The sequence below is a fragment of the Podarcis liolepis genome, assembly GCF_965112155.1.
Source record: "Podarcis liolepis genome assembly, chromosome: Z".
Classification (NCBI taxonomy): Eukaryota; Metazoa; Chordata; class Lepidosauria; order Squamata; family Lacertidae; genus Podarcis; species Podarcis liolepis.
Window position 1 is genome coordinate 38,697,610 of NC_139570.1, and position 26,912 is coordinate 38,724,521.

Below are 26,912 nucleotides of genomic sequence, written 5' to 3' on the forward strand. Positions count from 1 at the left end.
ACACACACACAATCTTCTTGGCAAAATCACTTTGCCTCTTCTGACTCATTTGTTTGATAATTATTGCCGTTAATTGCAAAAGATGGATGCCCTCCCATAGGATATAAACTGTTGTGCTTGACCAGACAAATACCTTGTGCGTGTTCTTAAAACACATGCATTGCTATTTTTAGGGAGAAGTTATTAATAGACCACTGCTGGTTGAGCAGAAAACTCTGCACATAAAAAAAGAATATATATGAGTCAACAACACACCTGCTCTATCATGCCAACTGTCCCAGTGCCCAAGATTATTTTCATAAGTAGGTGTAGGTTGGAAATAAGGTATTTGAGCGAGGGGGGGGTAGGCTGTATGTGAGATTTTTCTAACCCCTGGATCCAGCAACCATTAAAATATAAGGTTTCCTGTGTAAAGGTCCTGTGTATCCTGCCATCCCATTTAATCCAGATGGGCTAGCTTCCTGTGTAAAGGTGATTGCCTGTGTGATGGGCCATCAAGAGAGCAAAGGAAAGGGGCTCTCTGGGAGATGGCACATGGGTGAGGCTCCCCCAGCTCATGGTTAGAAGGAAAAGGCAGAGTAAGAGTGATGTGACCTAGAGGTAAAGCAGCAAGCTGGAGAGACTCAGAACAATGTTTGAGAGCAATGTTTGATTTCTGTTTGAATCCAAGGCAAAAGCTATGAGAGAAACAAGACCCTTTTGGGGTGTTGATGCTGTGAACCCTTCCATTGTAGGCTCAGGTTGTATATGTGTGTAAATATCATAAAGACACTACAGTCTCCGCTGTGCCTCATTCCAAAAGGAAAAATGGACTTTGGGTAAGCGCTGGGAACCCCTGGAATATTTGACTGCCCAGAGATTGGGGTGGCAGGAAACATTTCTTCAGAATTACAGTGCTATGGGGCAAAGCCTGAAGCCGCTTCCTAATTCAGGGCCAAGGGGCAGAAATAGAAAGAGCTGACAATGTGAGATCTTGAAAACACCTGGAGAGCTGGTGGGGATGTCTTTACCCAATGCCCATTACCTGTTTTGTTCCCAGGACTGAATTCCCATCCAGTGAAGTGGTGTGCTGTTATCTGCACATGTGTAGCAGCTCTCTGAAATGAGCACACCTCAGCTTAACCGTTGCTTTCATGGGCCCTGGGTTTCAAATAGGGTTCTCTCCCTGCCCTGCTTGAAGATAATGGGGATTGAACCTAGGACCATCTGCATGCAAAGCAGAAGCTTTATTACTGAGCTATGGCACTTCCCCTAGAAATAAAGTACAATTCTAGTCCTCGTGGCTCTGAATGAACAGCCAACTTACACAGGAAGCTGCCTTATACTAAGTCAGACCACTGGTCTACCTAGCTCAGTTTTGTCATCACTGTAAGCAGTAATGTGTACATGGCCTTAGGGCTCGTCCCACTTGTCCCATACCTAGAAAGCATGGGTCCAAGCAGTTTTCCAATTGACATTTACTCTGGTTCAGTGGCAAAGAGTGGGTTTTCCCAGGGAAAGTGCTGGGACAAGCGGAAGTGTTAATGAGTCACATTCATGCATTTCAATGTGTCTGCTCTGAATAGCATTGACTACAGCCCATTTTGCTGCTTATTTATCAAAGAATACTAATAAACCAAAATCAATACAGTGCTCATAATATGATTAGATTGACATTTTTTCCAACTTTTTAATTTGATTTTTGACTGTGTTTTCGAGAAAACGTTGCTGCTTTTTAAATTGACAGTGTTACGGAACAGCAAAGAACTTGGGGGCTTCCAGACAGAATCGGTGCTGCTCATCCATTCAGGCTTTATGTAGCATCCACATGACAACATCCGCATCAAAATGTCAGCTTGTATCCTGCCATCCCATTTAATCCAGATGTAGAGGCTGCAAATCCAGTAAGTCTTTTTAAAAAAAATAAAATAAATTTTTTTGCCAACAACTCATTTGCAATATCTGAATGATCTGTTTACAATATTAAGCCTCCATCTGGAGGCAACTTTTATTTAAAACCATCAGAATTAAATGCAGTTATATTCTAATCTTTGTTTCTCCTTGTAATTGAGTAAGATTTTCTCTTTTACCCATCACTCAAAGAGGCTTTCTTCTATTTCAACCCTTGGGAGCCACCAGTTCAAGATTGGAAACTTACTGGTGCCCCTTCAAAGGAAAAAGCATCATTCAAAAGCATTTATAGCTGGGATGGTGAACCTCAGGGCCTGAGGACCAAATGTGGCCCTCAAGTCCTCTCTGTCTGGCCCTCAGAACTCTCCCCTGGCCACACCTCTCACTGGCCTTGCTTCACATTAACACCCTGAGAGTTATGCCTTTCCTTCAACTCCAGTAATGCCTAGGGCTCCATCCACACTATACACTTCAAGCAGTATTATATCACTTTAAACAGTCATGGCTTCCCCCAAAGAATCCTGAGAGTGTCGTTTGATAAGACTGCTGAGAGTTGCTAGACAACCCCCTATTCCCCTTCCAGAGCTACAGTTTTCAGAGTGGTTGAAAAATCATCCCTCTCCCCAAAGGCATATTTATTTATTCATGGCATTCACACCCCAAAGAAAGAAAGAAAAAGAGCAGCTCACAATAATCAGTACTAAGGCAGTCCTTTGCCGTCAGGCTCACAATCTAAAAAGACATGACACGTGAGGTAAAAAAGAAAGGGGAGGGAAGAGGAAAAAAGCAATCTCAAGTGTAAGTCCTTCGCTTCCTATATTCCTAGCTGTACATTCTGGTGACCAAAAGCCACGTTGCTCTCATCCCTATACATTTGCAAACAAGTCTAGACATTGGTCAACCCAGTACACATGAGGGATAATGAAGCCTAGAAGGCCACATTTGGCCCATGGGCTGAAAGTTCTTGACCCCTGCAGTTCACCCTTCCATAATGAAAAGAGGGGGAAGGCAGCCCTTTTGTCAGAAGTTCCCACTTGTCCTTTACAGTAGATTCACCTTGGCTATAACTTGCTTACAACCGGTGATGGCATACTGTTGGCCCCCTTGAGTGTAATAGTTGATCTGGCTGGCTAAGCTCTCCACGTGGCTCGGATCAGGATAAAGGCCTTCGCTCATCATCTCCTCATAGAAGCAGCTCAGGATGTGGCTCTTCTCCAGCAAGACGAAGGGAACGATCTCCGCCAACATCCAAAGAGGGTGGACTTGGTCAAGGACAGGACGGAGAGCAGCCTGCAGCAACTCCACCTTCTTCTGGGGCTGCAGTAGGTCGCCAGAAGCATTCTGAAGGAGAACATTGGCGACCTCGTTGCCCCCCAGGTTGCTTATCAGGATGTACACGGCATTGAGGAACTCGTTGGTTTGGTTCGTCTGGAAGAACCCGCCCAGTGTTTCCAGCAAGGCCGTAGACATGAACTCCACCTCGTCCAGGATAAACACGGGGATCTTCTCTTCAATTTCGGCTTGGGTGACCATCTCACTGATCGTCTTAGATAAATCTTGCTGGCAGCCTGATGTGGAAGCGCTGTCCGGGCAGTGGTGCATGGCGAAGTAATGGAGCACAGAGCTGTGCCCCATGACTGACCTGAAATGTTTGGCTAGCAGCCAACCGACGTGGCTCTTCCCAACCCCGCTTGGGCCGTTGAAGGAGATGACCAGTGGTTTGTTGTGTATGTGGGTTGCCAGGTAGTCCTTGAGCAACGCCACAATGCTCTCGACTGCTAAGGCCTGCCCAAAAACCTCTCGGTGCATTGTCTTCTCCAGCCCATCCAGATCATATTTCAGGAGGTTATCGTCCAGATTCTCAATGGCGTTCAGGATCTGGAAGCAGACAATTCCTACAAGCAACAGGAGGCACCTCTTGGCTTTGCTCTTGTGCTCAGCAGGGAGGTATTTCCTGGAGTTTCCTGGGTACAGTACCCTGGGGTTCTTGGACCTCTTCCTTCGCTTGCTAGATCTGGTTGAGGGCTCCTGCACCGAGGTATCAAAAGTGAAGTACTGAGAACTCTCAAAGCTCGCTTGGCTCAAGAGGGAGGTGGAGGCACTGCCCAGTCTGGCCTTCCCCACGGAGATCTGCCTCTGGAGAAGCTTTGCTTTGGAGTCCCCAGGCAGGAAGTTCTTCTTAAAGGCATGAGCTGTCCTCCGCAGGCGAATGGCAGCCCGCACTGGGGATGAGAGCAGAGAGAGCTTCTGGGGGCTTTTCAAGGCCTGCTTCCGGCCCTCCATTGTGAGCTCTTGCTGTGGGTCTCGCTTTCCCGCCTTCTCTACAGGAGAAGAAAAATAAGCATAAGAACACAGCAGGAAAGGCAGCATGGTACATTGGTTTGCTTCCTGTATCAAAATGCCACAGAGTTGTTGTGAGAGGAGAGGGAGATGAGTGGGACACATTTGTGGAAGAGAGATCTCAGATTTTTTACTCAAACTGTACCATAAGCATAGGCGCCGACTCCATGGGGCCTGAGGGGGCCCGAGCCCCCTCAAAAATTCGTTTGGGGGGGCTCTGCCCCCCCAATAATCTCGGGCGCCCCTCGAGCAAAGCGCCACCGACGCCCCTCCCCCAGCCCAAAATGCACAGGGTCGGGCTGCATGCCTCCTGCCCTCCCTCCCGAGCAAAAGCTCCACCCAATTTCCTTCGGAGCTGATTAATAGGCGCAGCACGCTCTCCCCTATTCGCTCACAAGGAGGCGGCGCCACTTTATCTGCATATTCATGAGCTTATTTATTATTCATGAGCTTTCCCGGCCCCCCCCCCAATATTTTTTATAAGTCCGCGCCCCTGACCATAAGGTCCCAGGGCACATTGTAACATTAGAATATACAATTATAAAACAAATACAGCCATCAGACAAGAAAACAGCTCCATGAATAAATCCAGTAAAAACAATTCCATATTTAAAAACAGCTTATGTTCCTGCAAACACATAGAAACAATTCTACATATATAAATATAAGTTAACTATGCTGGCAGGCCTGGTGCCAGCCGTCAGTCTAGTTGCGCACTAGTCAAGGGCTCCAAAGGGATGCTGGTGACACTGTGGGTTAAACCACTGAGCCTAGGACTTGCCGATAAGAAGGTCAGCGGTTCGAATCCCAGCGACGGGGTGAGCTCCCATTGCTCGGTCCCTGCTCCTGCCAACCTAGCAGTTCGAAAGCACGTCAAAGTGCAAGTAGATAAATAGGTACCGCTCCGGCGGGAAGGTAAACGGTGTTTCCATGCGCTGCTCTGGTTTGCCAGAAGCGGCTTAGTCATGCTGGCCACATGACCCGGAAGCTGTACGCCGGCTCCCATGGCCAGTAAAGCAAGATGAGCACCGCAACCCCAGAGTCAGCCACGACTGGACCTAATGGTCAGGGGTCCCTTTACCTTTACTAGTCAAGGGCTCCAGGGGCTTGGAAGAGCTCCTAACCAGCCCAATCCAGCTGCACCACCATTCACTGGGCCCCAAATTATTTTCATTAGTGGGCAAATAAGAAGGCATGTGGTGGCCCTCTTAAGCAGCACTGTGTCCTGTCTGTGGGTGGGTGAAGGTGGCACTGTGCCAAACCCCCTTCCCCAAAAGCGTCTGGCACTGACCCTGCATGACAGTGATTGGAACCTTCAGGTCCAGGGACAGTCTACTTCATGGGTAGGCAAACTAAGGCCCGGGGGCTGGATCCAGCCCAATCGCCTTCTAAATCCAGCCTGCAGACGGTCTGGGAATCAGTGTGTTTTTACATGAGTAGAATGTGTCCTTTTATTTAAAATGCATCTCTGGGATTTGTGGGGCATAGGAATTCGTTCATTCCCCCCCCCCCAAAAAATAAATAGTCCAGCCCTTGACACAGTCTGAGGGACAGTGTACTGGCCCCCCAGCTGAAAAAGTTTGCTGACCCCTGGTCTCCTTCCAAATGTCAGGTGGGGGAGGGGCACTGCTTGTTGGTTTACCAGAGGAATCTGGGGAAATGTTTGGAAGAGGTCACCATCAGAAGAGTTGGTTATTATCAGCACCACACTTTGTGTGTCTCTAAACCCCCTTTTAAAAGTACGCAATCTCGACATAAGTATCTGTTTCACAAGACCAGACCAGAAAAACCAGCATGTAAGTTTTCTGGGTTGTGTTTTTTTTAAAGTCAAAAGCAATCCCCTTTTCTTGGAGAGCAGTGCCATCTAGAGGCTACTGCCTTTCAAAACACATACTCCTGTCTGCTTTTAACAGCCTACTGCAAAATAGGATTTGTTTATTTTTAATAATGATAATAATAATATTGCAATGTAAAAGCATGGATCCGCTGAACCACAAAACCTTTTGTATTCAGCCTGACTCTGAAGCATTAGTATGTAGCAGACAGGAAGATAAAGGGCATCAGTAGATGGCCCAACTCACTGTATTTAAATGACTAACAAATAACAATGCTGAAATATATTTTTAAAATTTAGAAAATTGTCCAGTAGCACCTTAGAGACCAACTAAGTTTGTTCTTGGTATAAGCTTTCATGTGCATGCACACTTCTTCAGATAGCAAATAACAATGCCATTAATTTTAACAACTTCATGAAGTTCAGTGATGAATCACTTCAATAACTATTGGTTTGTTGATGGGTAGAGCAATCCAAACTAAAGGAAGCCAACTTAATCTATGCTGGGGTAAATAATGCCAGTGTAACTAACCCTGATTCAAAACTCCATTAAGAAGAAGGGCTGGTGACACCTGAACTCTCCAGGGGAGGAGGGGAAGTCTTTAAAACACACATTGACTTACACCACCTTTGTACTAGGGAACTCTCACTGGGTTACCAGGTCACATGATCAATCTGAACATGTTTTGAACAGGGCTATGTCTCTTCCTGCACCAACCTACAACACACCCCATCACACCTGTAAAACACCCCTGTTTCGGGACTTATCCTGGCCTCAGCTCAGTTGGCTGACCTGGGATGGGCGACGTCATCCAGCTAAGGCCAGGATCAGCTGGCTCAGAAACCCACCACCTATTCAAATTACCACTCATCCCCCAAGTTATTAGGTTTGGTTTGTCCCCTATTTATTTATCTCCCCCCACTTCTTTCTCTTTATTAGATCCAGTAGAGTAAATAAAGACAACTATGGACACAAGCAGTAGGGATTGCATCTTATGCACATTTAACTTGTGCAATTTCAACTATATAGGCTGACTGGTCAAAACCCTGCCATTTTATTGGGGTGGGGGGAGTAAATAAATCCTGCATGTTGAATGCAAAGCTGGTCCATGAAGACTTTGTGGAGCGGGTGGGGGGGAAATAGTACTAATGATAATAAGAATAAACTGGTTAGACGGACGAATGTCCTGACTATGCATAACACAGCATTCATTCCTAGTTTTAGAACTGTGTGCATATATATAATGGGCAGTTTGGATTGTGGACTGTTATAAATTCCATTGGCACTTTTGAACTCGAGAAGCAGGATGGGAATATGAAAACAAGCCTCTATAGACAATAGGGAGAAGCTCTGCCAGACCCAGGGAGAAGCTATCAGGAGGGCAGCAGACAGGCCCATCCCACCACCAGGCTGCATTCATTCACTCATCAGCACTGATTTCAGTGCCAAGAGGCCAATTGTTCTTTGGGTTAAACTTCTACTAGAAAAATATGTTTGACCCAGTGAGAGCAGGATGCAAAACAGCAGGATGGGCGCTGCCTAGATCAAGCATGCAGCAAAAAGAAGGCATGCATTTTCAATCTCAGTAATTAACTTCTAGAGATCAGCAAGTCACCGAGTTGGTGGAAGGGACCTTAGAAATCATCCGATCCAACCAGCTACTCAGTACAAGGTCTGAAATGCAGGAGGCGACTGCAGGATCCCTGACAGGTGAGCCGTCCAAGCGGCTGTTTCAAACACCTACAGCAAAGGGGAAACCACCACCTCCTGAAGGAGGCTGTTCTATCGTCAAACAGCTCTTACCGTCAGGACAGTTCTCTTAACGTTCACCTGAGCTCTGCTTCCCTGCCATTTCCAGTCACTTGCAATCTCCAGAGGAAAGAACAGTGGTGGCTGGTACACATTGGGGCTGGTAGGGCAGGAGGCAGGGGAGGGGGAAACAGTAGGTGGAGCCCAGAGCCCATGATAGGTGGAGGCAGAGCCAATGACAGGCAGGGCCAAGCCATTTTATCTTCGGCCCCGTCCTCTTCCTCTCTGCTGAGTTCTGCAAGGGCAATGCTGACAGTAAGGAAGAGGAAGGTGACAGGCAGGACAGCCCTCTGGACTGGCTGAAAGAAGGCTGGCGAGTGAGTGCTGACTGAGGTTGGTGGGGCACTTACCCATTCACCCTAACAGACCAGCCTCCACTGTAGGGCAGGAGGCAGGGAGATGAACATTAGGTGGAGAAAGAGCCAGTGACAGGCAGAACCACCACCTGATTGGTTATAAGAAAGAAGGCAAGTGGGTGGTATATATAGGTAACATAGAAAACTGCCTTTGCCAAGTCAGATCATCGCTCTACCTAGCTCAGCATTGTCTACGGTGAATGGCAATGGCTCTCCAGAATTTTAAGATACGCGGTCTTTTCCTGTTACCTGAAAATTTCAGGAAGTGAACCTGGGATCTTTTGTACAAACTCATTACGGGCCGCACAGAAGCAAATGCACAAAGGGCTTACTCCGAATATAACTCAGTCCAGGAGTGGGGAACTTTTGGCCCACCAGATGTTGTTGAACTACAACTCTCATAAGTCCCATCAAACATGGCCAGTAGCAAAGGATGGTGGGAGTTGTAGTTCCCCACACCTTGAAGCATAAGAACATAAGCAGAGCTGTATAAAAACATTAATATAATAATAATAATAATTCCATTGTCATGTTGGCCAACCAGGTGTCCCAGTGTATCAGGAACCAGAGTCAAGTGTAGGTCAGATGGTGTCAGTAAAATTAACTCTTTACAGTGGTACCTCGGGTCAAGTACTTAATTCGTTCTGGAGGTCCGTTCTTAACCTGAAACTGTTCTTAACCTGAAGCACCACTTTCGCTAATGGGGCCTCCCACTGCCGCTACACCGCCAGAGCACGATTTCTGTTCTCACCCTGAAGCAAAGTTCTTAACCAGAGGTAATATTTCTGGCTTAGCGGAGTCTGTAACCTGAAGCGTATGTAACCTGAAGCATATGTAACCCGAGGTACCACTGTATTCAAAGCAACCAAAACAGTGCAGGCCAGTAATCCTACCAATTCTTCCCGGTATGTGTTGCCCCAATGAGGCAGCTGCAAGGACTGAAGGTCCCCACCTTCTCATAGCTGCCTAAGTTCCATCCTCTCCAGGGTTTCCCCCCAAGCAATCAGAGACTGCCTCTGAGCCCAACCAATCTCTCTGCATGTTCTGGGGGACCGGGTCGGTTCGGGGGAGCTGGTAGCAGCAGGAAGGGGAGACTCCCTGGATTCTTCAGAGGTCTTCCTCATCGCTGCCTCTTGTCCCACCCCACTCCTTGTCCTGCCTCCTTTTCTGCCTCTGAGCCTGGACTGCTCTCTGCCCAGCTTCTTCCTGCTCACTAAACCCTGTTGCCTCTTCAGCTTCCAGCACCTCCTCCTCCCAATCTGCTCCCTCTTCTCCTTCTGACCACACATCACTGTCCCACCACCAATCCCCTGGCTCTGAGCCTTCTTCCCCTGGGGGTTCCCTTGGAGGTACCCCTAACTGATGCCTCCCACCACTCTTTTGCATCCAGCCAGTTCATGACACAATGGGAATCCTGCAAGCAGGTCCTAAGTGCAACACTCTCCCCTCTGTCATAAGAGAATCAGGGTCAGAGAGGGGAATAAAGGAAAAATGATCCTAATGATATCATCCTACCCCAAAGTCCCACAACAATAATAAACTGTGCCTTAAAGAACGCATTGTTGGGAATATGCCATCTCACTGTGTCTTTTCACGTATCATTGAATGTAATATAATGTGTGCCTTTTTAATGCATCATCTTAACATAACGTGCCTGTTGCCATTCCTGTGTACCTCTTTCTCCATGAAGCTATCCTTTTAAAATGTATTCGTGGATGTATCTTTAATGAAATGCCGTACTATGCTGTACTTTTCTGAATGTATCCAAAATGTAGTTTTTAAAGAATGTAACAATCTAAATATTTCAAAATGTATATACTTGACTCAATATTGTATCCAAAAGGCTGCCAAAACTCAATCCACCACACTGCCTCCTACTGGGTCTGCAAACCATACCATGAATACACACAGATATGAGCTCAAAATAAAGCAGTCTTATTTTCCAAAAAGTATGCAAACATCAGGCTATCACACCCGAATTGATAGCAATGCAGAATAGGATTTCACATTAACCTTTAAGTCATTTCCTGAACATCTTCTCAAACATCCAGCCTCACATCTGCATGCTGATTATCAGCAGTTGCGGAGGTTTTCTTGTAGATAAAGGAAAAGCCATTTTAAGCAGATCCAAAATTAAATAACACGAAGATCGACACATATCATCTGAGCCCTTCAGCAAATTGACACCTCCAGAAAGTCTTTCAACACCTCCTTGCTATTGATCTGAATGTAAATCAAAAGGTATAAGAATCAAGGCAGTCCTTTTGTTCAGGGTCTCTGACTTCGTGTCATTGCGTGAGCAGGGACCCTGTTGCAACAGTTTTTTGTGTTGTTTTTTCTGTTCTTCCAATAAAGATCGGCTTTTGCTTTTTCCAAATCCTGGTGTGGTCTCTGTCTTTTCCCGACCAGTACAGAGCCTTCATTTGCGCTCCTTCCAAGGCCCTGGTCCGCCTTCTGAGGCAGGGGCCCCTTGGGGAGGCAATTAAATATTTATTTCACCTCCTTCAGCTTCAAACACCTGGTATTTAGAAGCATTACTACTTATGATTATGGAGACAGAACATAGCCATCATGACTAACAGCAACTGATAGTCCTATGCTCCATGATTTTGCCTTATCCTCTTTTAAAGCCTTCCAAGTTAGTGGCTACCAGTGACTCCTTTGGGAGAGAGTTCCAGAGTTTAACAATGCACTGCAATGTGAAACAACAACAGTGCATTGGTAGAGGGTTTATACTGGACGGGTCATCATTCTATTTTATTTCTTGTTCTGTGATATGCCCCCTAAATGGTACCACATTATTGCTGCCGGGCGGGTGGGCACGCTTGTTCTACAGGGGGAACAGAAGGAGGACACTCATAAAATTAAACCAGAACAATTGTGGTATGAAAAGTTACAGAATTTCAGCAGAACGCTATGGAACATACAGGAAACGAAGCAGGATATCTGCCCCAAAACTTTTGCAGGCTCAAATAGGATCAAAAGCGGGTGGCTGATAACAACATGAGCACAAATCATTATAAATATACAATACAGAGGATACTGGGAGGGGACCTGGGTAATAACAACCAAGGGACCATTTCTCTTACCATGCCAGGCTTGTGGAAACCGGATACTTTTACTCAATGGACTTTCGGTTCAATGCTACAGAGTTCTTCCTCTGTTCTTAAAGTTTAACCCCCTTTAATCATTTTCTTCCTGTTACACACTGCACAGGAAGGAACAAAAGGGGCTTCTAGTGTTCTTGGTAGTTATATTTTGAGGAAGCCAGTGAATCCATGCAAGGGCTCTGTTCTTACCACATAAACCCAAAACATGAGTCAGATGCTACAGAATCAACGATACACTTTCTGTACGTTTGGTCCGTCATGGCAGCCAGGAAGAGGAGTTCCAGCCAGTGGCAAACAGAGGAAATAAACCAGTTCTCTCTCAGATTACTAGAAAGCCCCGGCTGTGGAGGCTGCTGCCCATTGGCAGAAGTTGGGGAGCCCAGAAATAGGTGGCACCAGAGACAATGAGAGGCACAGCCATCTAAATCTAGTTTTGTCCCCACCCGGCTGAATTTTACATGAGCTCAGGTGTGGGTGAACCTGTCAGTTCTGATTTCTCTCAGGTAGAATCCACACCATGCATTTAAAGCACTCTTATACTACATTAACAGCAGTTGCCTGGTCGCAAATTCAGAAGCAAAGGGTCCCTTCATGATAGTCACATCACGCCTCCACTCCTCCTAAGATTGTACAATAAAAATGACCTTTCAGAACTCATTGTTCTGCTGAGGATGACAGCGTGGTCACATTCTTAAAAGGTAAAGGGACACCTCACCATTAGGTCCAGTTGTGGCCGACTCTGGGGTTGCGGTGCTCATCTCGCTTTACTGGCCGAGGGAGCCGGCGTACAGCTTCCGGGTCATGTGGCCAGCATGACTTAAGTCACTTCTGGCAGGCCAGAGCAGCGCATGGAAATGCCATTTACCTTCCTGCCAGAGCGGTACCTATTTATCCACTTGCACTTTGACGTGCTTTCGGACTGCTAGGTTGGCAGGAGCTGGGACTGAGCAACGGGAGCTCACTCCGTCACGGGGATTTGAACCGCCAACCTTCTGGTCAGCAAGTCCTAGGCTCTGTGGTTTAGACCACAGCACCACCCGCGTCCAGGTCACATTCTTACCATACATTTAATAAACTATGATACCACTTTAAACAGCTATGGCTTCCCTGAAGAATTCTGGGAAATGTAGTATGTTAAGACTGGTGTTAGAAGACCCCCTAGTCCCCTCACGGAACTACAGTTCACAGAGTGGTTCTACTGTCAATCCCTTTTCACAGGGAACTCTGGGAATCGTAAGTCTCTGAGGGGAATTAGGGTCTTCTAACAACTCTTAGCAACTTTTTTTTATAAAAAAAAACCCACAGCTCCCATAATTCTTTGTGGGAAGCCATCACTGCTTAATGTGGTACGATGCTGCTTTAAATGCATAGTGTGGATGTGGCCTATGTCCTTTTGAGATCCAACAAGAAGAAGATGATGATAGAGAGAGCAAATGGTTGTTGTTTTTCACAGAGTAAATTACAGCTCACAGAGAGCAAATCAGGCACACACTTAGAAAATGGGTTTCTTTTTGTTTTTTTCAGAGCAAAGTGAAACAGCTTTCAAAAGTTTCAATAATGCAGCCCACAGGGTGTATTATTGTTTTTTTAAAAAAATAATAAAAATTACAGTGTAGAGACATAAATGCACAGAAATGAAAAGCCCCCAGTTTCAAAATGCCTGGTCCCTTACCAAAGTAACAGCAATTTGCCTTCAAATGAAAGCCATTTCAAGCACTTCTCTGAAGAATGGAGCAGGGCGGGTGGGTGGGAGGAAGAAGAAGAAAGCAGAGACCTCGGGTATCCCAGAACATCCTTGGCAATGCCCCTTGCAATGGACGTTCTGGCACAAAACTGCCTGAGCAAAAAGTATTTAGTACTGCAAATAGTGGGCTCATTCATTAGCTGCCTAGAGCCAATTAACACCAGAACTTTGCAGCATCAAGGAATAAGTCAATGCAAATCAGTCTGCGGGAGCTTGGGTGTGTAGGATGTTGGCATAGGAACCCTACTCCCAAAAAAGGAAAGGTTCTACAATCCCCCATGACCCTGTACAACCCCCATTCACCCCGTCATCAGAATTGTAGTCTGTTAAGGGTGCTGAAAGTTGTTAGGAGACCTTCAACAAACTGCAATTCCTAGGACACTTTGTGGGAAGCCATGTGTCTTAAAGTGGAATAAGAGTGCTTTAAATGTATGGTGTTGGTGTGCCTCTCATTTTCTACATCAGTTCTGCAACCCTTGAAAAGAAAAGAAAAGAAAAGAAAAGAAAAGAAAAGAAAAGAAAAGAAAAGAAAAGAAAAGAAAAGAAAAGAAAAGAAAAGAGAACACATTTTTGGAAATCAACTTCCCATAATACAATGCCTTTCATATGTTATTTTCACTAATATATGCATACTTTACCCTAGTATATGCATTCTTATACACATTACTTGGCCAGAAAATTGCACTGCAAAATTCAGAGAAGTTCAAATTTTGAAGGGTTTCATTTTGCATATTGTTCCATGAGAGTGTGAATTAGGTTAAGGTCGCCAGTAGCTATGAACTGAATGGGACTTCTCCCCATTCAGTGAAAACACTGACACTCAGGGGAAGGAAGCTGACAGCCATTGCCACCACACCCTGCACTGGATGCCAATAAGATGGCAGGCAGGTAGGGGGAACATCTCATGCACTCTAATGGAACCGCCTCCACTGAGCCTAGGTCATCCCATGACTGGTGGCATGTTCCAGAGAAAGCAAAAGGGAGTTATTCCTCCTTGCAACCTATACTTAACTGGAGGAACTCTTGTTCTTGTTCCCAGACATTGGCATTCCCTCCTGACCTAAGAGAAGTTAGACTGGCTCCCTCCTTATTGTCCTTCGGCCCACAGGTGAAGAAGACCTTCTTTTTCCAACAGGCTTTTGGGAACAGAGTGCTTTTAATGAAAGGACTGGTGCTGTGCTGTTTTTGTTGTGGTTGCTTGTATGTTTTTAATAGATCAGGTAGGTAGGTAGATGATAGACACTTTTAATTTTATTAATGTTTAATAGTTTTAAAATTATTTTTCCTCTATGTTTTTAGGGATTACCCTTTCTAGGAACAGTCCACACTTTAAAGCTCCATTTCTGAGGGCTCTATCTCTGCTCTGGAGCTTTCCCCATGAAAACCCACTGACTCTGTGGAAAATCAGAATCGTCATTTGTTGCGCTTCAGGCTTCCAGAGGCAGCGGCATCGGCAATGGCTGATTCCCTCTAGTCTCGAGGGAATAGCTCCTCGGAAATCGGGTCTTCCCGCTACGGCGAAGCGGGGACCCTATCGAAAACCACAGGCGGGAGAAGCCTGTGACCGTGGGACTCGGCGGGCACCTTCAGCGAGCCCCCAACTCGCAAGGGAGCCCTGTGAGGGGCTTCGGAGCAAAACGGGGGGTTGACGTGGTGCTGAGAGTCGATCGCTACTTCCGTGGAGTGAAGCCGCACAGCTGTTGCCGGAGAGCGCTGACCTTTTTTTCTGGGACAATTCGGCTATTAAACAACAACCCGTGAGTAGGTCAAGCCTTAAGATTCGAAGTTAAAAGAAAATAAGGATTAATTTGGGACCGAAGCGGCAAGGTGCAAACAGGAAGTCCACCTTCCGTTTTGTATATAGATCAAAGCAAAGACCGACTAAGCTAAGACCGGGAGAGGTGCGCTAAAAGACTTAAACCCAAACGTCAAATAAATAAAGAACTCCCTCCCTGAATTGAGAGAGGAGGGAAGAAGGGAGTATTTTCTGCCTGTTAAAAAATAAGAGAGGAAGGAGGAAGGGATATAAGACCACCACTCAATCCCTGGGAACGGATTGCCAAGACTAATAGAACTGTTGCGGCGAGAGAGAGAGAGAGAGAGTGCACTCAGATACAGAGCTTTAAAGCACAGATCTGTGCCTGGAAAGAGCAGGCAAAAAGGTAAGCGTGGATAAGCCCCTGTTTTACCTGTGTCGCCTTGAACAGCAGCCACTATGCAATTCACTGGTAGCAATAAGGGCTAACAGTGGATCTTTTATGTTCAAGGTAGCATATGGCGGATTACTGGCTAGATCTAGACCTTTTCAGGCTTCCCAAGAGGTCAGCTTCCCAGAAGCATCAGGCTGGCCCACCATGTCATATGGTTTAGCAACAGATGCACAGCAATTTTTTTCTCAGCATCCCAAGCTCACCTCCTTTTGATAAGTAGAGCTCAGCTATTCAAGGGTTTTGAAAGCATCGCTCTGAAACTTACCCAAGCTCTCTGGGACAGACAATCCCAGTGAGGGGGGGGGAGAGGACACTCAGAGGCGACATTATTATAGAAATGTTTAAAATTATGCATGGCATAGAGAAAGTGGATAGATAGAATTGCTCCTCCCTTTCTCATAACCCTAGAAGTCATGGGCACCTGATGAGGTTGAACGCTGGAGGATTTAAGACATGCGAAAGGAAGAACTTCTTTACACAGTATAGTTAAACTATGGAACTGCCACAGGAGGCAGTGATGACCAGTGGCAGAGCACGCCGATTGGGCACCTGGGGCAGTGGGGGGGGGGCAGCCACCGGCAGGGCAGGACAAGCTGGGGCAGGACGCTCCATGGAGCCTCCAAAAAGTCTGCCTGCCTCCTCCCACTCAGCCACCCTACAGCTGCGGGGGGGGGGGAGGCAGCGGGTGGACCGTTTGGGGCCCCACGGTGAGTGCCACCCAGCATTTTGTCACCCCCCTCAATGGTGACACTTGGGCAGCCCGCCCCCACCACACACACCCTGCCTCTGCCCCTGGTGAAGACCTTCAGCTTAGATTACTTTAAAAGAGGATTCATGGAGGAGAAGGCTATCTATGGCTGCTAGCCATGGTGGCTATGTTCTGCCTCCATTGTCGAAGGCAGTGTGTTTCTGAATGCCAGTGGCTGAAAACTGCAAGAGGAGAGAGGGCTCTTGCGCTCGGGACCTGCTTGCAGGCTTCCCATGGGGCATCTAGTTGGCCACTGTGAGAACAGAATTCTGGACTAGATGGGCTATTGGTCTGATCCAACAGGTCTCCTCTTTATGCCCTTCAAGGGACTTAGCTCAGAGGTATACTCCATGTGCCAGAACCCTTGAAAGTCAGGGCATGCAGCACTGAGCTAGATGGACCAATAGTTTGACTCCCTCATAAAAGGCAGCTTCCTAAGTTTAAAGGGAAAGACCATAGCTCAGTGGTAGAGCACCTGCTTTGCACACAGAAGGTCCCAGGCAGAGCGGCGAAGGACCCTGTGTCTGAAAACATGGTGAGCTGCTGCCAGTCAGCATGGACAGTACTGCGCTAGATAGACCAATGGTCTGAATGGCGTGAGATGAGGAGGGGGCTTAATCCCTGTAACTGAAGCTTTATGGTTTTAACTTTATTGGTATCCACCATCACCCTAAACCCTCAGCATGGGGATTGGAAGGGAAGAAACAAATAGCTCAGGAAATGGGTTTAAAAGTAAAGGATAAAAGGACCTCTGACCATTAGGTCCAGTTGTGGCCGACTCTGGGGTTGCGGCGCTCATCTCACTTTACTGGCCGAGGGAGCCAGAGTACAGCTTCTGGGTCATGTGGCCAGCATGACTAAGCTGCTTCTGACGAACCAGAGCAGCACACGGAAACGCCGTTTACCTTACTGCCAGAGTGGTACCTATTTATCTACTTGCACTCTGATGTGCTTTCGAACTGCTAGGTGAGCAGCAGCTGGGACTGAGCAACGGGAGCTCACTCCGTCGCGGGGATTCAAACCACCGACCTTCTGATCAGCAAGCCCTAAGCTCTGTGGTTTAGACCACAGTGCCACCCTAAGCCCTCAGCATGGGGATTGGAGGGGATGGAACAAATAGCTCAGGAAAAGGGTTTAGCAGCTCTCAAGTAGCTGCTTATGAACACTGGCATTCCAAGGGCCCAGGAAGAGCAAGCAAAACTTGTTGGGCCTCATTCTTGAGCAGAAACACTTCACGCCCGTACTGATGGAAGGTGCTCACCCCCCCACCCCCCACCCCGTTTGCTGCTGTAAATCTCCAGCAGGGCTGGCAACAGGAAGGGAGCAAAAGTATTTGCAGGCTCCTGGTTAATGTTTCCCGGGACTAGTAGGGCAGAATGCTTCAAAATTTCCACATGTAAGGATCACAAGCATTTTTCAGGATGTGGAAACATCTGGTCTTTGCAATCAAATTGCAACCACACTAGTCAGGGAATGCTTTGCAGAACATTATCTCACCACCATTTTCTCCACTGATATCTGGGCAAACAGCGACCAGCAGTCTTCATATGGTTTGTGGATGTCGGATGTGCTGAGTCACCTCATCTGACACACACAAATTCTGGAAGTAAGGCTACCAACTTGTTTTACTGATGGGCTTTTAATTGCAGCAACCGCAGGGGAACCTTTTCAGCTGAAGGGCCACATTCCCTCTAAACAACCTTCTGAGGGCCACATACCAGTTGGTAGGCAGGGCCAGGAGCAAAGGTGGGTTGGAGCAATGGATTTTACCTTCGTACTGTCAGCTTATTCACACACACACACACACACACACACACACACACCTCTATCTTCCATCCTGGACAAGCAAGAGGCATTATCAGAGTTTAAGGGTACTGGCCACCCAGGCAAAAACACTAAAGGTGTGAAGCAGGGTCAATGCAAAGCGTTAAGTAGGGAGAGGGGGTGTGGTCTTGGAAGAGTTTCGAGGGCCACATAGAGAGGCCTGGAGGCACTACTCCTGCTTTGTAGGCACAAATTGAGCAACTGAAGCTTTTCCTAGCATAGAGCTGAAGCAATGGAGAAAACGTCAGCTGCTCAATTTATCCCATTGCAAGCAGCTGTTAAAAGCATAGGAATAGGCAGAAAGGTGGCAACACTAGCCGGAAACCCTCTAAGTGGAGAAATGGTTCATCAGATGGGTGACCAGTTGATCGCCAACGTGGTCATGCTGTGTGCACTGCCAGAGAATTTTCAATAATCTGTTTTGACATGTGCATTTCCCTTGAAGTTCCAAAGCAGGAAGTGCATCTTTTTATGTTTGAGCGCTGCACGACGTGCGTCTCATTCCTAGTTAGAGAACTCATTTCCAGAGATTCATGACTTGCCATTGAAGTTGCAAACTACTTCCAAAGAAAGATGTCCTGATAAGCCACAATATCACTCCCAGGCACAGTACATGCAAGGGGAAGTCTGTGCACATGCACTTTCCACACCAGGAAATAGTTTCACTTATAGCTTTCCTGCTTTTCATATGGCTAAAGTGCAGGAGCCCAACTAGAAAACAAAACTAATGACAGCCTTAGAGTCACCAGCTTTTAAGCTAACCCTGCTCATCTGCCTTTAGCTGCACCTCAACTGGCATACATTAGCAGATGGCAATGCTGTTTTGAAAGGCTTTGCCAGCAGACAGATCAAGTGACTTGTGAAACGCAGGCCAGGTCCGGGTTTTTTCTGGTCAGCTGGCAAACCCAGTCCCACATCCCTCACTCTTTCCCTGGCCATTACAGAAGAAAAAGATGATGCCAACCCAAAGCAGCCTCATACAACCCCTAACAGTTGAAAGCATTTTTCAGTTACAGAAATTCAGCAAAGGCCATTTCACTGCCATCCTTTTCAGCTCTGTACCAGTAAAAACTTAATTCTCTTAAACCAACTGCATGCCAGCCAGTTACTCACAGCTTGGGGCATTGATTTCTCTGCATGGTTGCAAACTTCATACAGTAGACTTTTGCTCCTCTGCAACTTGATCTGAAGACCACTACCAGGCGATTATAATCCCTGCCCCACTCCCAATACTGCAAAGACAAGTTGTTGCTGCTGTTGCAAATTAAGATACTCTTAAAAGACAGTGACACAGAAGGTTGTTTTCTTCCTTCTGGAGCAGCCAGCAACTTTACAACCCTGTACTGACCCCATCAAAAAAATAATAAATACTGGACTCTCTCCGCTCCACCCCTCCAACCCAGCCCCACCACAGACAGACAGAGAGCATTACCAAGCATTGGGCCTTCTTCGGAGCTGCACCAGCAGGGAACTTGCTTCCCTCCTCTGAAGGAGCCGGGCCAGTCCCAAGGAGCCGGCGTTAGCCATGTGGCATTTTTTTTGGAAGTCGCGTCAGCAGGGTTGAGAGTGCAGCCACTTGTGCAAAGCTGATGTGGCCTTGCCTCTCTCTCTCTCTCTCTCTCTCTCTCTGTGTGTGTGTGTGTGTGTGTCAGAGAGAAAGAGAAAAGAGCAAGAGATGGGAGCAGGGCCCTCCTCCCTCCTGAGCTTCCTCCTCACACCCTCATGAGGCCTTATCGCTAAAGCCCTGTGCAGCTGTGTTTGGCTGCTGGCCTGTCTGTGTTGCAAGAGTTCAGACACACACACACACAGAAACATAAACACCACATACACACACGGAGAGAGGCAAAAAGCCCATTCATTGGCTGCGTCTGGGTTGCGACAGGAAACCTGACTCTGGTTATGTGAGGCAGATCAGGCCACTGTCGCCACCCATTCCGCTACGGGTCTCTTGAGTCAAAGAGAGGTTAAGGGGAGGTAGGCCAGCCGGCCTGCACCACAGGATAGTCTGAAGCTTCTCACTTGGCCCCCAATTAAGGTGGATGACTTCAGACAGGCTGCTGTGCTCCACTTGGGGCACGTGCTCCAGCTGCGACGTCTGAGGCCTTCATTGCATGAGCCACATGACCAACTTTTACAGAGGACAATCCTCTATTTGAAGGGATTTGGACTATCCCTGTCTAAGGCCACATTCACAGCATAAAAAGCACCATGATACCACTGTGGACAGTCAATGGTTTTAGTTTACAGGAACTGTAAACTTTTACAGTTTACAAGAGTTGTTAGGAGACCTCTCTTGAACCTACAGCTCTCAAGAGTGGTATAAGAGTTGATCCCTTTTCTCAGGGAACTCTGGGAATTGTATCTCTGGGAGGGGAATGAGATCTCCTAACAACTCTCAGCACCCAGAGCAAATGACAGTTCCCAGGATTCTTTGGGCAAAGCCATAACCTGTTATCAGAGTGCTTTAAATGTGTGGTATGAATGTGGCCTGCCCCTGGTCTAACCATCACACCAAACATCCAAGCCCTGGAACATAGGTTGTTGCTGGCACTGGTCTGCCTTGAGAGACAATGGAAGAGGATGCTTTCGGGGGTAAAGTCAAGCGGTTGGAGAGTTACAGTACCTGCTACGGCCTCCCACCTTTCCTCCAAAAGGCTCAAGGTGGTTGTACAGTGTTCTCTCTCTTTGTCCAATTTTATCCTCACAGCAACCCTGTGAGGTAGGATAGGCTGAGAGACAGCAACTGGCCCAAGGTCACCCAAGTGAGCTTCATGGCAACTGGTGGTGTAGTTGTTAGAATGCCTGTTGGCCAAGGACCTGGGAGGCCAGGGTTCAAGTCCCCACTTGGTCATGAAGCTCACTTTGTAACCTTGGGGTTGGCAAAAGGCTTGGCAGATAGGCAGAGGATATGAATATAATAAAATAAAAAAATAAGCCACAGACCTTCCCCATCCCAGCTTTTTGTCTGCTGAAGCAGCCACCCAGCACAACAACAAAATCAAACCAGGCAAATAATTACAGGGTTGCCAGTTTGTTTGTTTTTGTTTCTTTTAAAGGCTGCTGTAGGTATGCCTTGAATAGCTCTTCTCCCCTCATTTACAGTTCCTAAGGCCAGTCACTCACCACTGGAAGGGTCTCTTGCTGCATCAGCTGAAAACAGTCCCATGTCATTGCCCCTTTCAGGCTCTGGCTTCCTCGACCAAACTTCCCAATGTTCAATGAACGGTTTCGTTTTTCTCTTCTGACTTTACGCAGGGAAATGAGCCCTAGAGTTAGGAGTATGCAAATCCCTTTGAAAGACGCAACAATGGGCAGGTGTATTCTGTAATTTGCATAATTGTCATACAGACCAGTGTGTGTGTATGTGTGCGGACGCGTTCGCGTGTGCATGCATGTGTGTGTGTTGTGGGGGGAATACAGTTGTAAAACAATGCCAAATAAAATATGTGCAAATCAATACAAAACGGCCAAAGATGCACAATATGTGTGTATGCATCCTGCTAGGGCTCACTCCAATTGCCAACCCTGCCTGCCGGGTCCTTTGCCAATCACATTTCCCCCACACCCGACCGACTTCTAATTCCTTTACACCTGATTAAAAAAACACACCATCTCTTTATACCTCAGCCCACCCCCTTACAGCTCAGCCTAACCACCAGCTGCAACATGGTGATAGCCATGGGCTTAGACAGGATTTATGTTAGTGTTGAGCTATCTGTGACACAATTGGTCAGTTAGTTAAGTATTTCTATTTATTTATTTATTTGATTTTTTAAAGTGCATATTAGGAAGATGCTACACTTTGATGCTAATAGCAAGCTCTGTAAGCATGGGTCCTTATGTGATCAGAAGTGTGAGTGTGTTCACACATTACTTTCAATGAGTGTACAATTTGTGTAGCTGTGTGGACAAATAGTTGAACTGTAAGCTTGTACTTACATGTTACTCACCTGTAACATTCCATGAGAATGCAGTCTGTGTACTGGTGTGGAATGACTTGGATGTGTGTAGGCTAAGCTTGTACGGGTGTTCAGTGGAAAATGTGGACAGGGCCTAGTATCAGCCATGCACGAGGGAGGAACTGGCAGGCTTTGGGGAACTTCCAAGTTTGCAGAAGTACAAATAACATTAGCGGATGGGATGCTAAGGGGAGAAATTTTCTAAACTGACCAGTGAGGACTAACCCAGGTCATTGGCCCAGAATGTGGATTGACTGATAGAAGGCAGAGAATAAAAACAGGGGAAGGAGATGTAATGGTGTACCCTGGAAAAGGGCATAGCTCACCTGGCTGGCTGTCACCTTGAAGGAGAGCATTCCATGCTGTAACTTTGTCACATTAAAAAAATTAAATTTGAATTGCTGTTTTAAAAATTAAATATTGCTAAAAACCCAGTGAAAGGTAAGGTATATGCAGGCCCTATTTAAAGAGGGGGTGGTATGGGAGTTTCATACACTGAGGCATTTCACACACTGAGGCACTTGCTATATCTATCTATCTATCTATCATCTATCTATCTATCTATCTACATATCCATCCATTTCAAAACTGCCTTAGACTCCGGCTGCGGAAGAAAGGCAACATACAGTAATCTCCAAAACAATACCTGGAGGGTATGTCCCCCACACCTGCTCTCCAGTCTGGAGCATGCCATATTGCATATTGCAGCATCTTCAGCTAAACAAACCCGGGGGAGAAATCTCTGGCACAAAGTACAAGGAAAGAGGTGCTTTCCCCAAGCTACGTGCTAACATAAGCTTTGCATGTTTTCCCTATTGCCTGCTGGGTGGGGCCAACCGTCAGATGCTGAACAAGATAGAATTGCACCCAAGAGCAAAAAGATGCTTGAGCTGTCCAACTGGATCTGACATTGAGTTCAGTGGTGTAAAGGGGAGGGGAGGGGAATGGCATGGGACAACACAGGGGAATTATAGATTTTCCTTGTTCCAGCAACTGAATTAGGTAATAATGTGGCTTTCAAGTTTGTTGGTGGCTGATTAGCATAGAGAATGTCAAAGAACCAAGCAGAGGCTGGATACTTTTTTCCTTTGACAGGGTTCCTACTACTGTACTGGCTAGCAGATCAAACAGTAATGCTTCTTTGCAATGTGGTCCACATTTCTAAATAAAAGCTGGAAGTTGCATTTTGGCTAACTAAAGATAATATTGTTAAAGCCCCTAAATAGGGGGTGGAGGACCTTGGGCCTGAACGTTAAATGCAGCCCTCCAAGGTTCTCCCGCAGGGTTTTCCCCACACTGCCTCCCACTGGCGCTTGCAGACATCTTGGGTGCTTTTACCTGACTATAGTGTGTACCTGACTATAGTGTTTTACAAAGCGTAAAATTTGCATTCATTGCTCTGCCCACTTTCACCTCTGGCTCTTTCAACCACTGGGCTACTGTCCAAGGTTGCCCAGAATGGAATATAGCCCTCAAGGCTGAAAGGTGCCCCCCGCCTGCCCTAGACAGCCTAGGAATGAGGCAGCATATGAAGAACCTCTAAGTCCCATTCACATCTCTCTGATCATTGAGATAATCATTGGAGTCCCCAGTCTGAATCCCTCCACCTTCGGAGGTGAGGTGGATGGGTAGCAGCAACAGGGTCCTTGGGTGCTCCACTTGGGCCATGTGCTCCAGCTGCGACGTCTGGACTCATTTCTGCTACCAAGGCAGATAGTCAGGGTGCAGAAAGGGGTGAAGTGAGAGGATGTGGAGCTGAGGAACTGAACAAAGACAGACCCTCCAAAATGAATACAAACAGAAGGAAGCAACTGAATTTTTGCCTTTCCACCAGTACTGCTTAAAATTTTAACTAGCTGCTTTCAAGCCAGAATTGTTTGGTCTGCAGTGGCAGCGGGCAACTTACAGCATATATAAAAAATTGTAGCACATCAGACATTAAAAATTTCCTGATACAGGGCTGCCTTCCAATGTCTTCTTTTATAGCCAATAGTTGTTTATTTCCTGGAGATTTGATGGGAGGGCTTACCACAGTTTCATATTAACCTGCTGCAGATTCTTGTTTTATAACAGAGTTGGGGGGACCTTTATTCAGGCTGGGGGCCACACTCCCCTGAATTGAGCTTCTTGGGGTCTGCAAGGCAGTGGTGAACAGGGCTGTAGCAAAAACAATCAGTGTGACTTGTATAGTAGGTTTCTAACACATACCTCTTTCTGCCTCCTTCCACTCAGGAGGCACCATCAGAGCAGTAAGGAATGTGGCCTGGGGAGGGGGCATGGCTTATGGAGGTCCCAAGGGCTTGAAAGATGTCTTGAAGGCGTAATTTCACCCATGGGCCAGAAGTTCCATAGCCCAGTATGCAGGTACGTCAACTCCTGGGGGCCTGCGGACCCCCTCAGTATCTCTTGCAGGGAGCCAGTCCCCCCCCCCCCGCCTCAATGTTGAGGAGGCTGAGTGTGGAGCGAAGCATGGAGCTGAGTGCAGCATGCCTCCAGTGGCCAGCTCCTTCTCCACCTCCTCCTGCTGTGGAGGGGAAAGAGGGTGGAAGCAGGCTTTCGCTGGTGGCAGCACCAGGAGGCAGAGGAGGAGGCGCTGGCGATTGAAGCCACACGGCCACCCATGGCTGGGGAGGGTTGTAAGTGAACACTTGAGCATGAAAATCTCAGGACGCTGAATTCCACACCTGCTGTTGGTTTCTGTGTTTTGCATCATGAAGTAATGGACGAGACATGGTGGCTACCCATCTCCTAGGCCATATCCCCTGTTGTTTCACTCCAGTCTGTTCTCCGAACACTATTGTTTCTGGGGTCAGTGCTACCTAGAGTTCTGTGTGAAGCCTTTCCCATACTCCTAGCGCTTGAGCAGTTTCTCTCCAGAGTGGCCCCAGTGGTGCCTGTACAGGTCCAAGCACAGGCTGAAGGTCTTTCCACACTCCTGGCAATGGTACAGCTTCTCCCCTGTGCAAATCCTCTGGTGTTTGGTGAGGACCTGGCTTTGCCGGAAGCACATCTCGCACTCAGTGCACTGGTACTGTTTGCGGGCACAGGTGCTAAACCCTGTCTGTGGTGTCTACCCCTTCCCCACAAAGAATGAGACAAGAGACCAGAGTATGGGTTCAAATTGGCCACAACTTTATTGAGCTTCAGAAGTGGGAACTTGACACAAGCCTTGGCAGGTAACCCTCTCAGCCTGTCTGGCTGAGGATATGCAGGCTGATGAGGTGTAGTGAGAGGGGACTGCAAAGCACAAACTTACACAGCATGCCCTTTCACTAACCTCAGCCTGGGAGTTTGACCTACATGCCACCGCTCTAAGGCCAGGGACTCCCAGTTTTTGCCCTTTAATAGGCCCTGCAAATGCCACCGCTTGGGAAGGGAGCATGAATGCATCCCCCACAACTTGACGATAGACTAAAAAGGATACCTTGCCAAGGCCAACGTTGTGACGAAATGCTACGGGGAAGCGAAACCTGCCAATGCAGGGAAAATTCCTTCCCGGTTCTGAATACAGCAACCATCTTACGACAGCAGCAGCGCCTGCTGACCTGGAACGCAAAATATTAGTCTGTAAGGAAAAAGTATCGTTCACTTGATGACCGCTGATCTAGGATGAAATTATTTGGAGGCAAGAAATTACCGTATTAATTTGAGGGAGGGTGGGTGGGTGGGTGATCCTGGAAGAAAACCAAGTGAGGCTTGGTCAAAAGGGTCAGCTTCTTTTCTTTGGCCTTAGCCCCACCCCCGGCTGGCCGTCCATTGTCCTCCCTGGCCAAGGGCGGGTCAAAGGCCAACCCAAGCAGGTGGGAGGCACCCGTCCAGGTGAGCCCGAGTCCCACAACCAAGGACCAATCACCCATGCTCTGCCATCAAACCGTTGTCTACCCAGTCCTTGAGGACTTGTTGCAAGTCGTGCAGCCAGAGGTCACTACCAAGTGGGGTCAGGTGTACTCCATCCGCCCTGAATAGGCCGGCCTTATCTGCCCTGATGGTGGGATGTGGAATAGAGAATCCACCAATTAGCCACACGGTATTGCGCATGCCCCTGTTGATTTTCCCCACAGCGTAATTGATGCGAGAATGATTGGAAGCCCCTCTCCAGCGCAGGCGGGGGAGGAGATTGGACCAACAGATAGTCCTTGTTGGATACAAGGCATGCAAGCTTTCTATATCTGCCCTTGCAGCAAGGGTCAGGGCAATGCCTTTTTGTTCCACTAGATCATTCTCTCCCAAGTGTAAAATCAAGACCCTTGGAGGGCCATGCACCGCTGCAGCACTACGCAGCATGGGCATCAAGCTTGGCCAATGCATGCCCTGCTGGGCCATCCAATAAATGCATACCTTGGGGTGGGTGTTAAGGTAACGGCCTCCATTGTGTGACCAGGCATAATCTGCCACCCAATGGACAATGCTATGCCCTACAACCCAGATCTTCATGGTGGGCAAACCTGTAAGAAAATTAAATTGCAAGCAATAAGGAGGAGCTGGGTCGAATGTAGCTTTTCTAGTGGAAGCTGTCACAGGGGTCCGGCCAACAAAGGAATTTACAAAAGAATAAGATAGCTGCCCTGTAAAGCTTACAGTGGTACCTCGGGTTAATTACTTAATTCGTTCCGGAGGTCCGTTCTTAACCTGAAACAGTTCTTAACCTGAAGTGCCATTTTAGCTAAAGGGGCCTCCCGCTGCTGCCGTGCTGCCGCCGCACAATTTCTGTTCTCATGCTGAAGCAAAGTTCTTAACCCAAGGTACTATTTCTGGGTTAGTGGAGTCTGTAACCTGAAGCGTATGTAACCCAAGGTACCACTGTAAAGTTTTAATGGCAAGGCCCTTGCACTTTAGGAGCACCAGGAAGATTTGGCAGATTGCGAAGATTCTTTTTAAGCTGGATGCTGGGTGGCTGATCCGTGCGCTTGAAGTTTGATGCCTGCACCCTCCCTTTTGCATCCAGCCCATCCTCCCCACATGGCTCCCTGGCCCCAAAGACGCGGCGATGGTGCCAGGTGCAACGTTCCCAAATCCAACTAGGCAGGCCAGGGGCCTTGTGGGTAGTAACCCAGTACCCCTTGCAGAGTTCTTCCGACTCGCCACAG

The 26,912-nt window shown here is 47.4% G+C and overlaps 1 protein-coding gene and 1 long non-coding RNA gene across 8 annotated transcripts; one reads left to right on the forward strand and one right to left on the reverse strand.

The window, feature by feature from the left end:
* Positions 1–1,879: 1,879 nt before the first annotated feature.
* Positions 1,880–21,121, reverse strand: TOR4A (torsin family 4 member A). Of its 7 annotated transcripts, none has more exons than XM_083486087.1 (2): positions 20,990–21,121; positions 1,880–4,211 (listed from the first exon to the last, which is right to left on the reverse strand). In XM_083486087.1, the coding sequence occupies exons 1-2, from the start codon at positions 21,030–21,032 to the stop codon at positions 2,932–2,934; spliced, it is 1,323 nt and encodes a 440-aa protein (XP_083342213.1). In that variant the 5' UTR covers positions 21,033–21,121; the 3' UTR covers positions 1,880–2,931. The 7 variants fall into 7 exon arrangements, with proteins under 7 accessions (XP_083342213.1, XP_083342217.1, XP_083342214.1 ...); XM_083486091.1 differs by lacking the exon at positions 20,990–21,121 and adding an exon at positions 19,299–19,643 and having other exon boundaries at positions 1,880–4,206; XM_083486088.1 differs by lacking the exon at positions 20,990–21,121 and adding an exon at positions 19,299–19,642.
* LOC310697975 lies at positions 9,693–10,179 on the forward strand. The gene is made up of 2 exons (XR_014521277.1): positions 9,693–10,001; positions 10,074–10,179. It is a non-coding gene; the product is annotated as an uncharacterized lncRNA (long non-coding RNA).
* Positions 21,122–26,912: the final 5,791 nt, after the last annotated feature.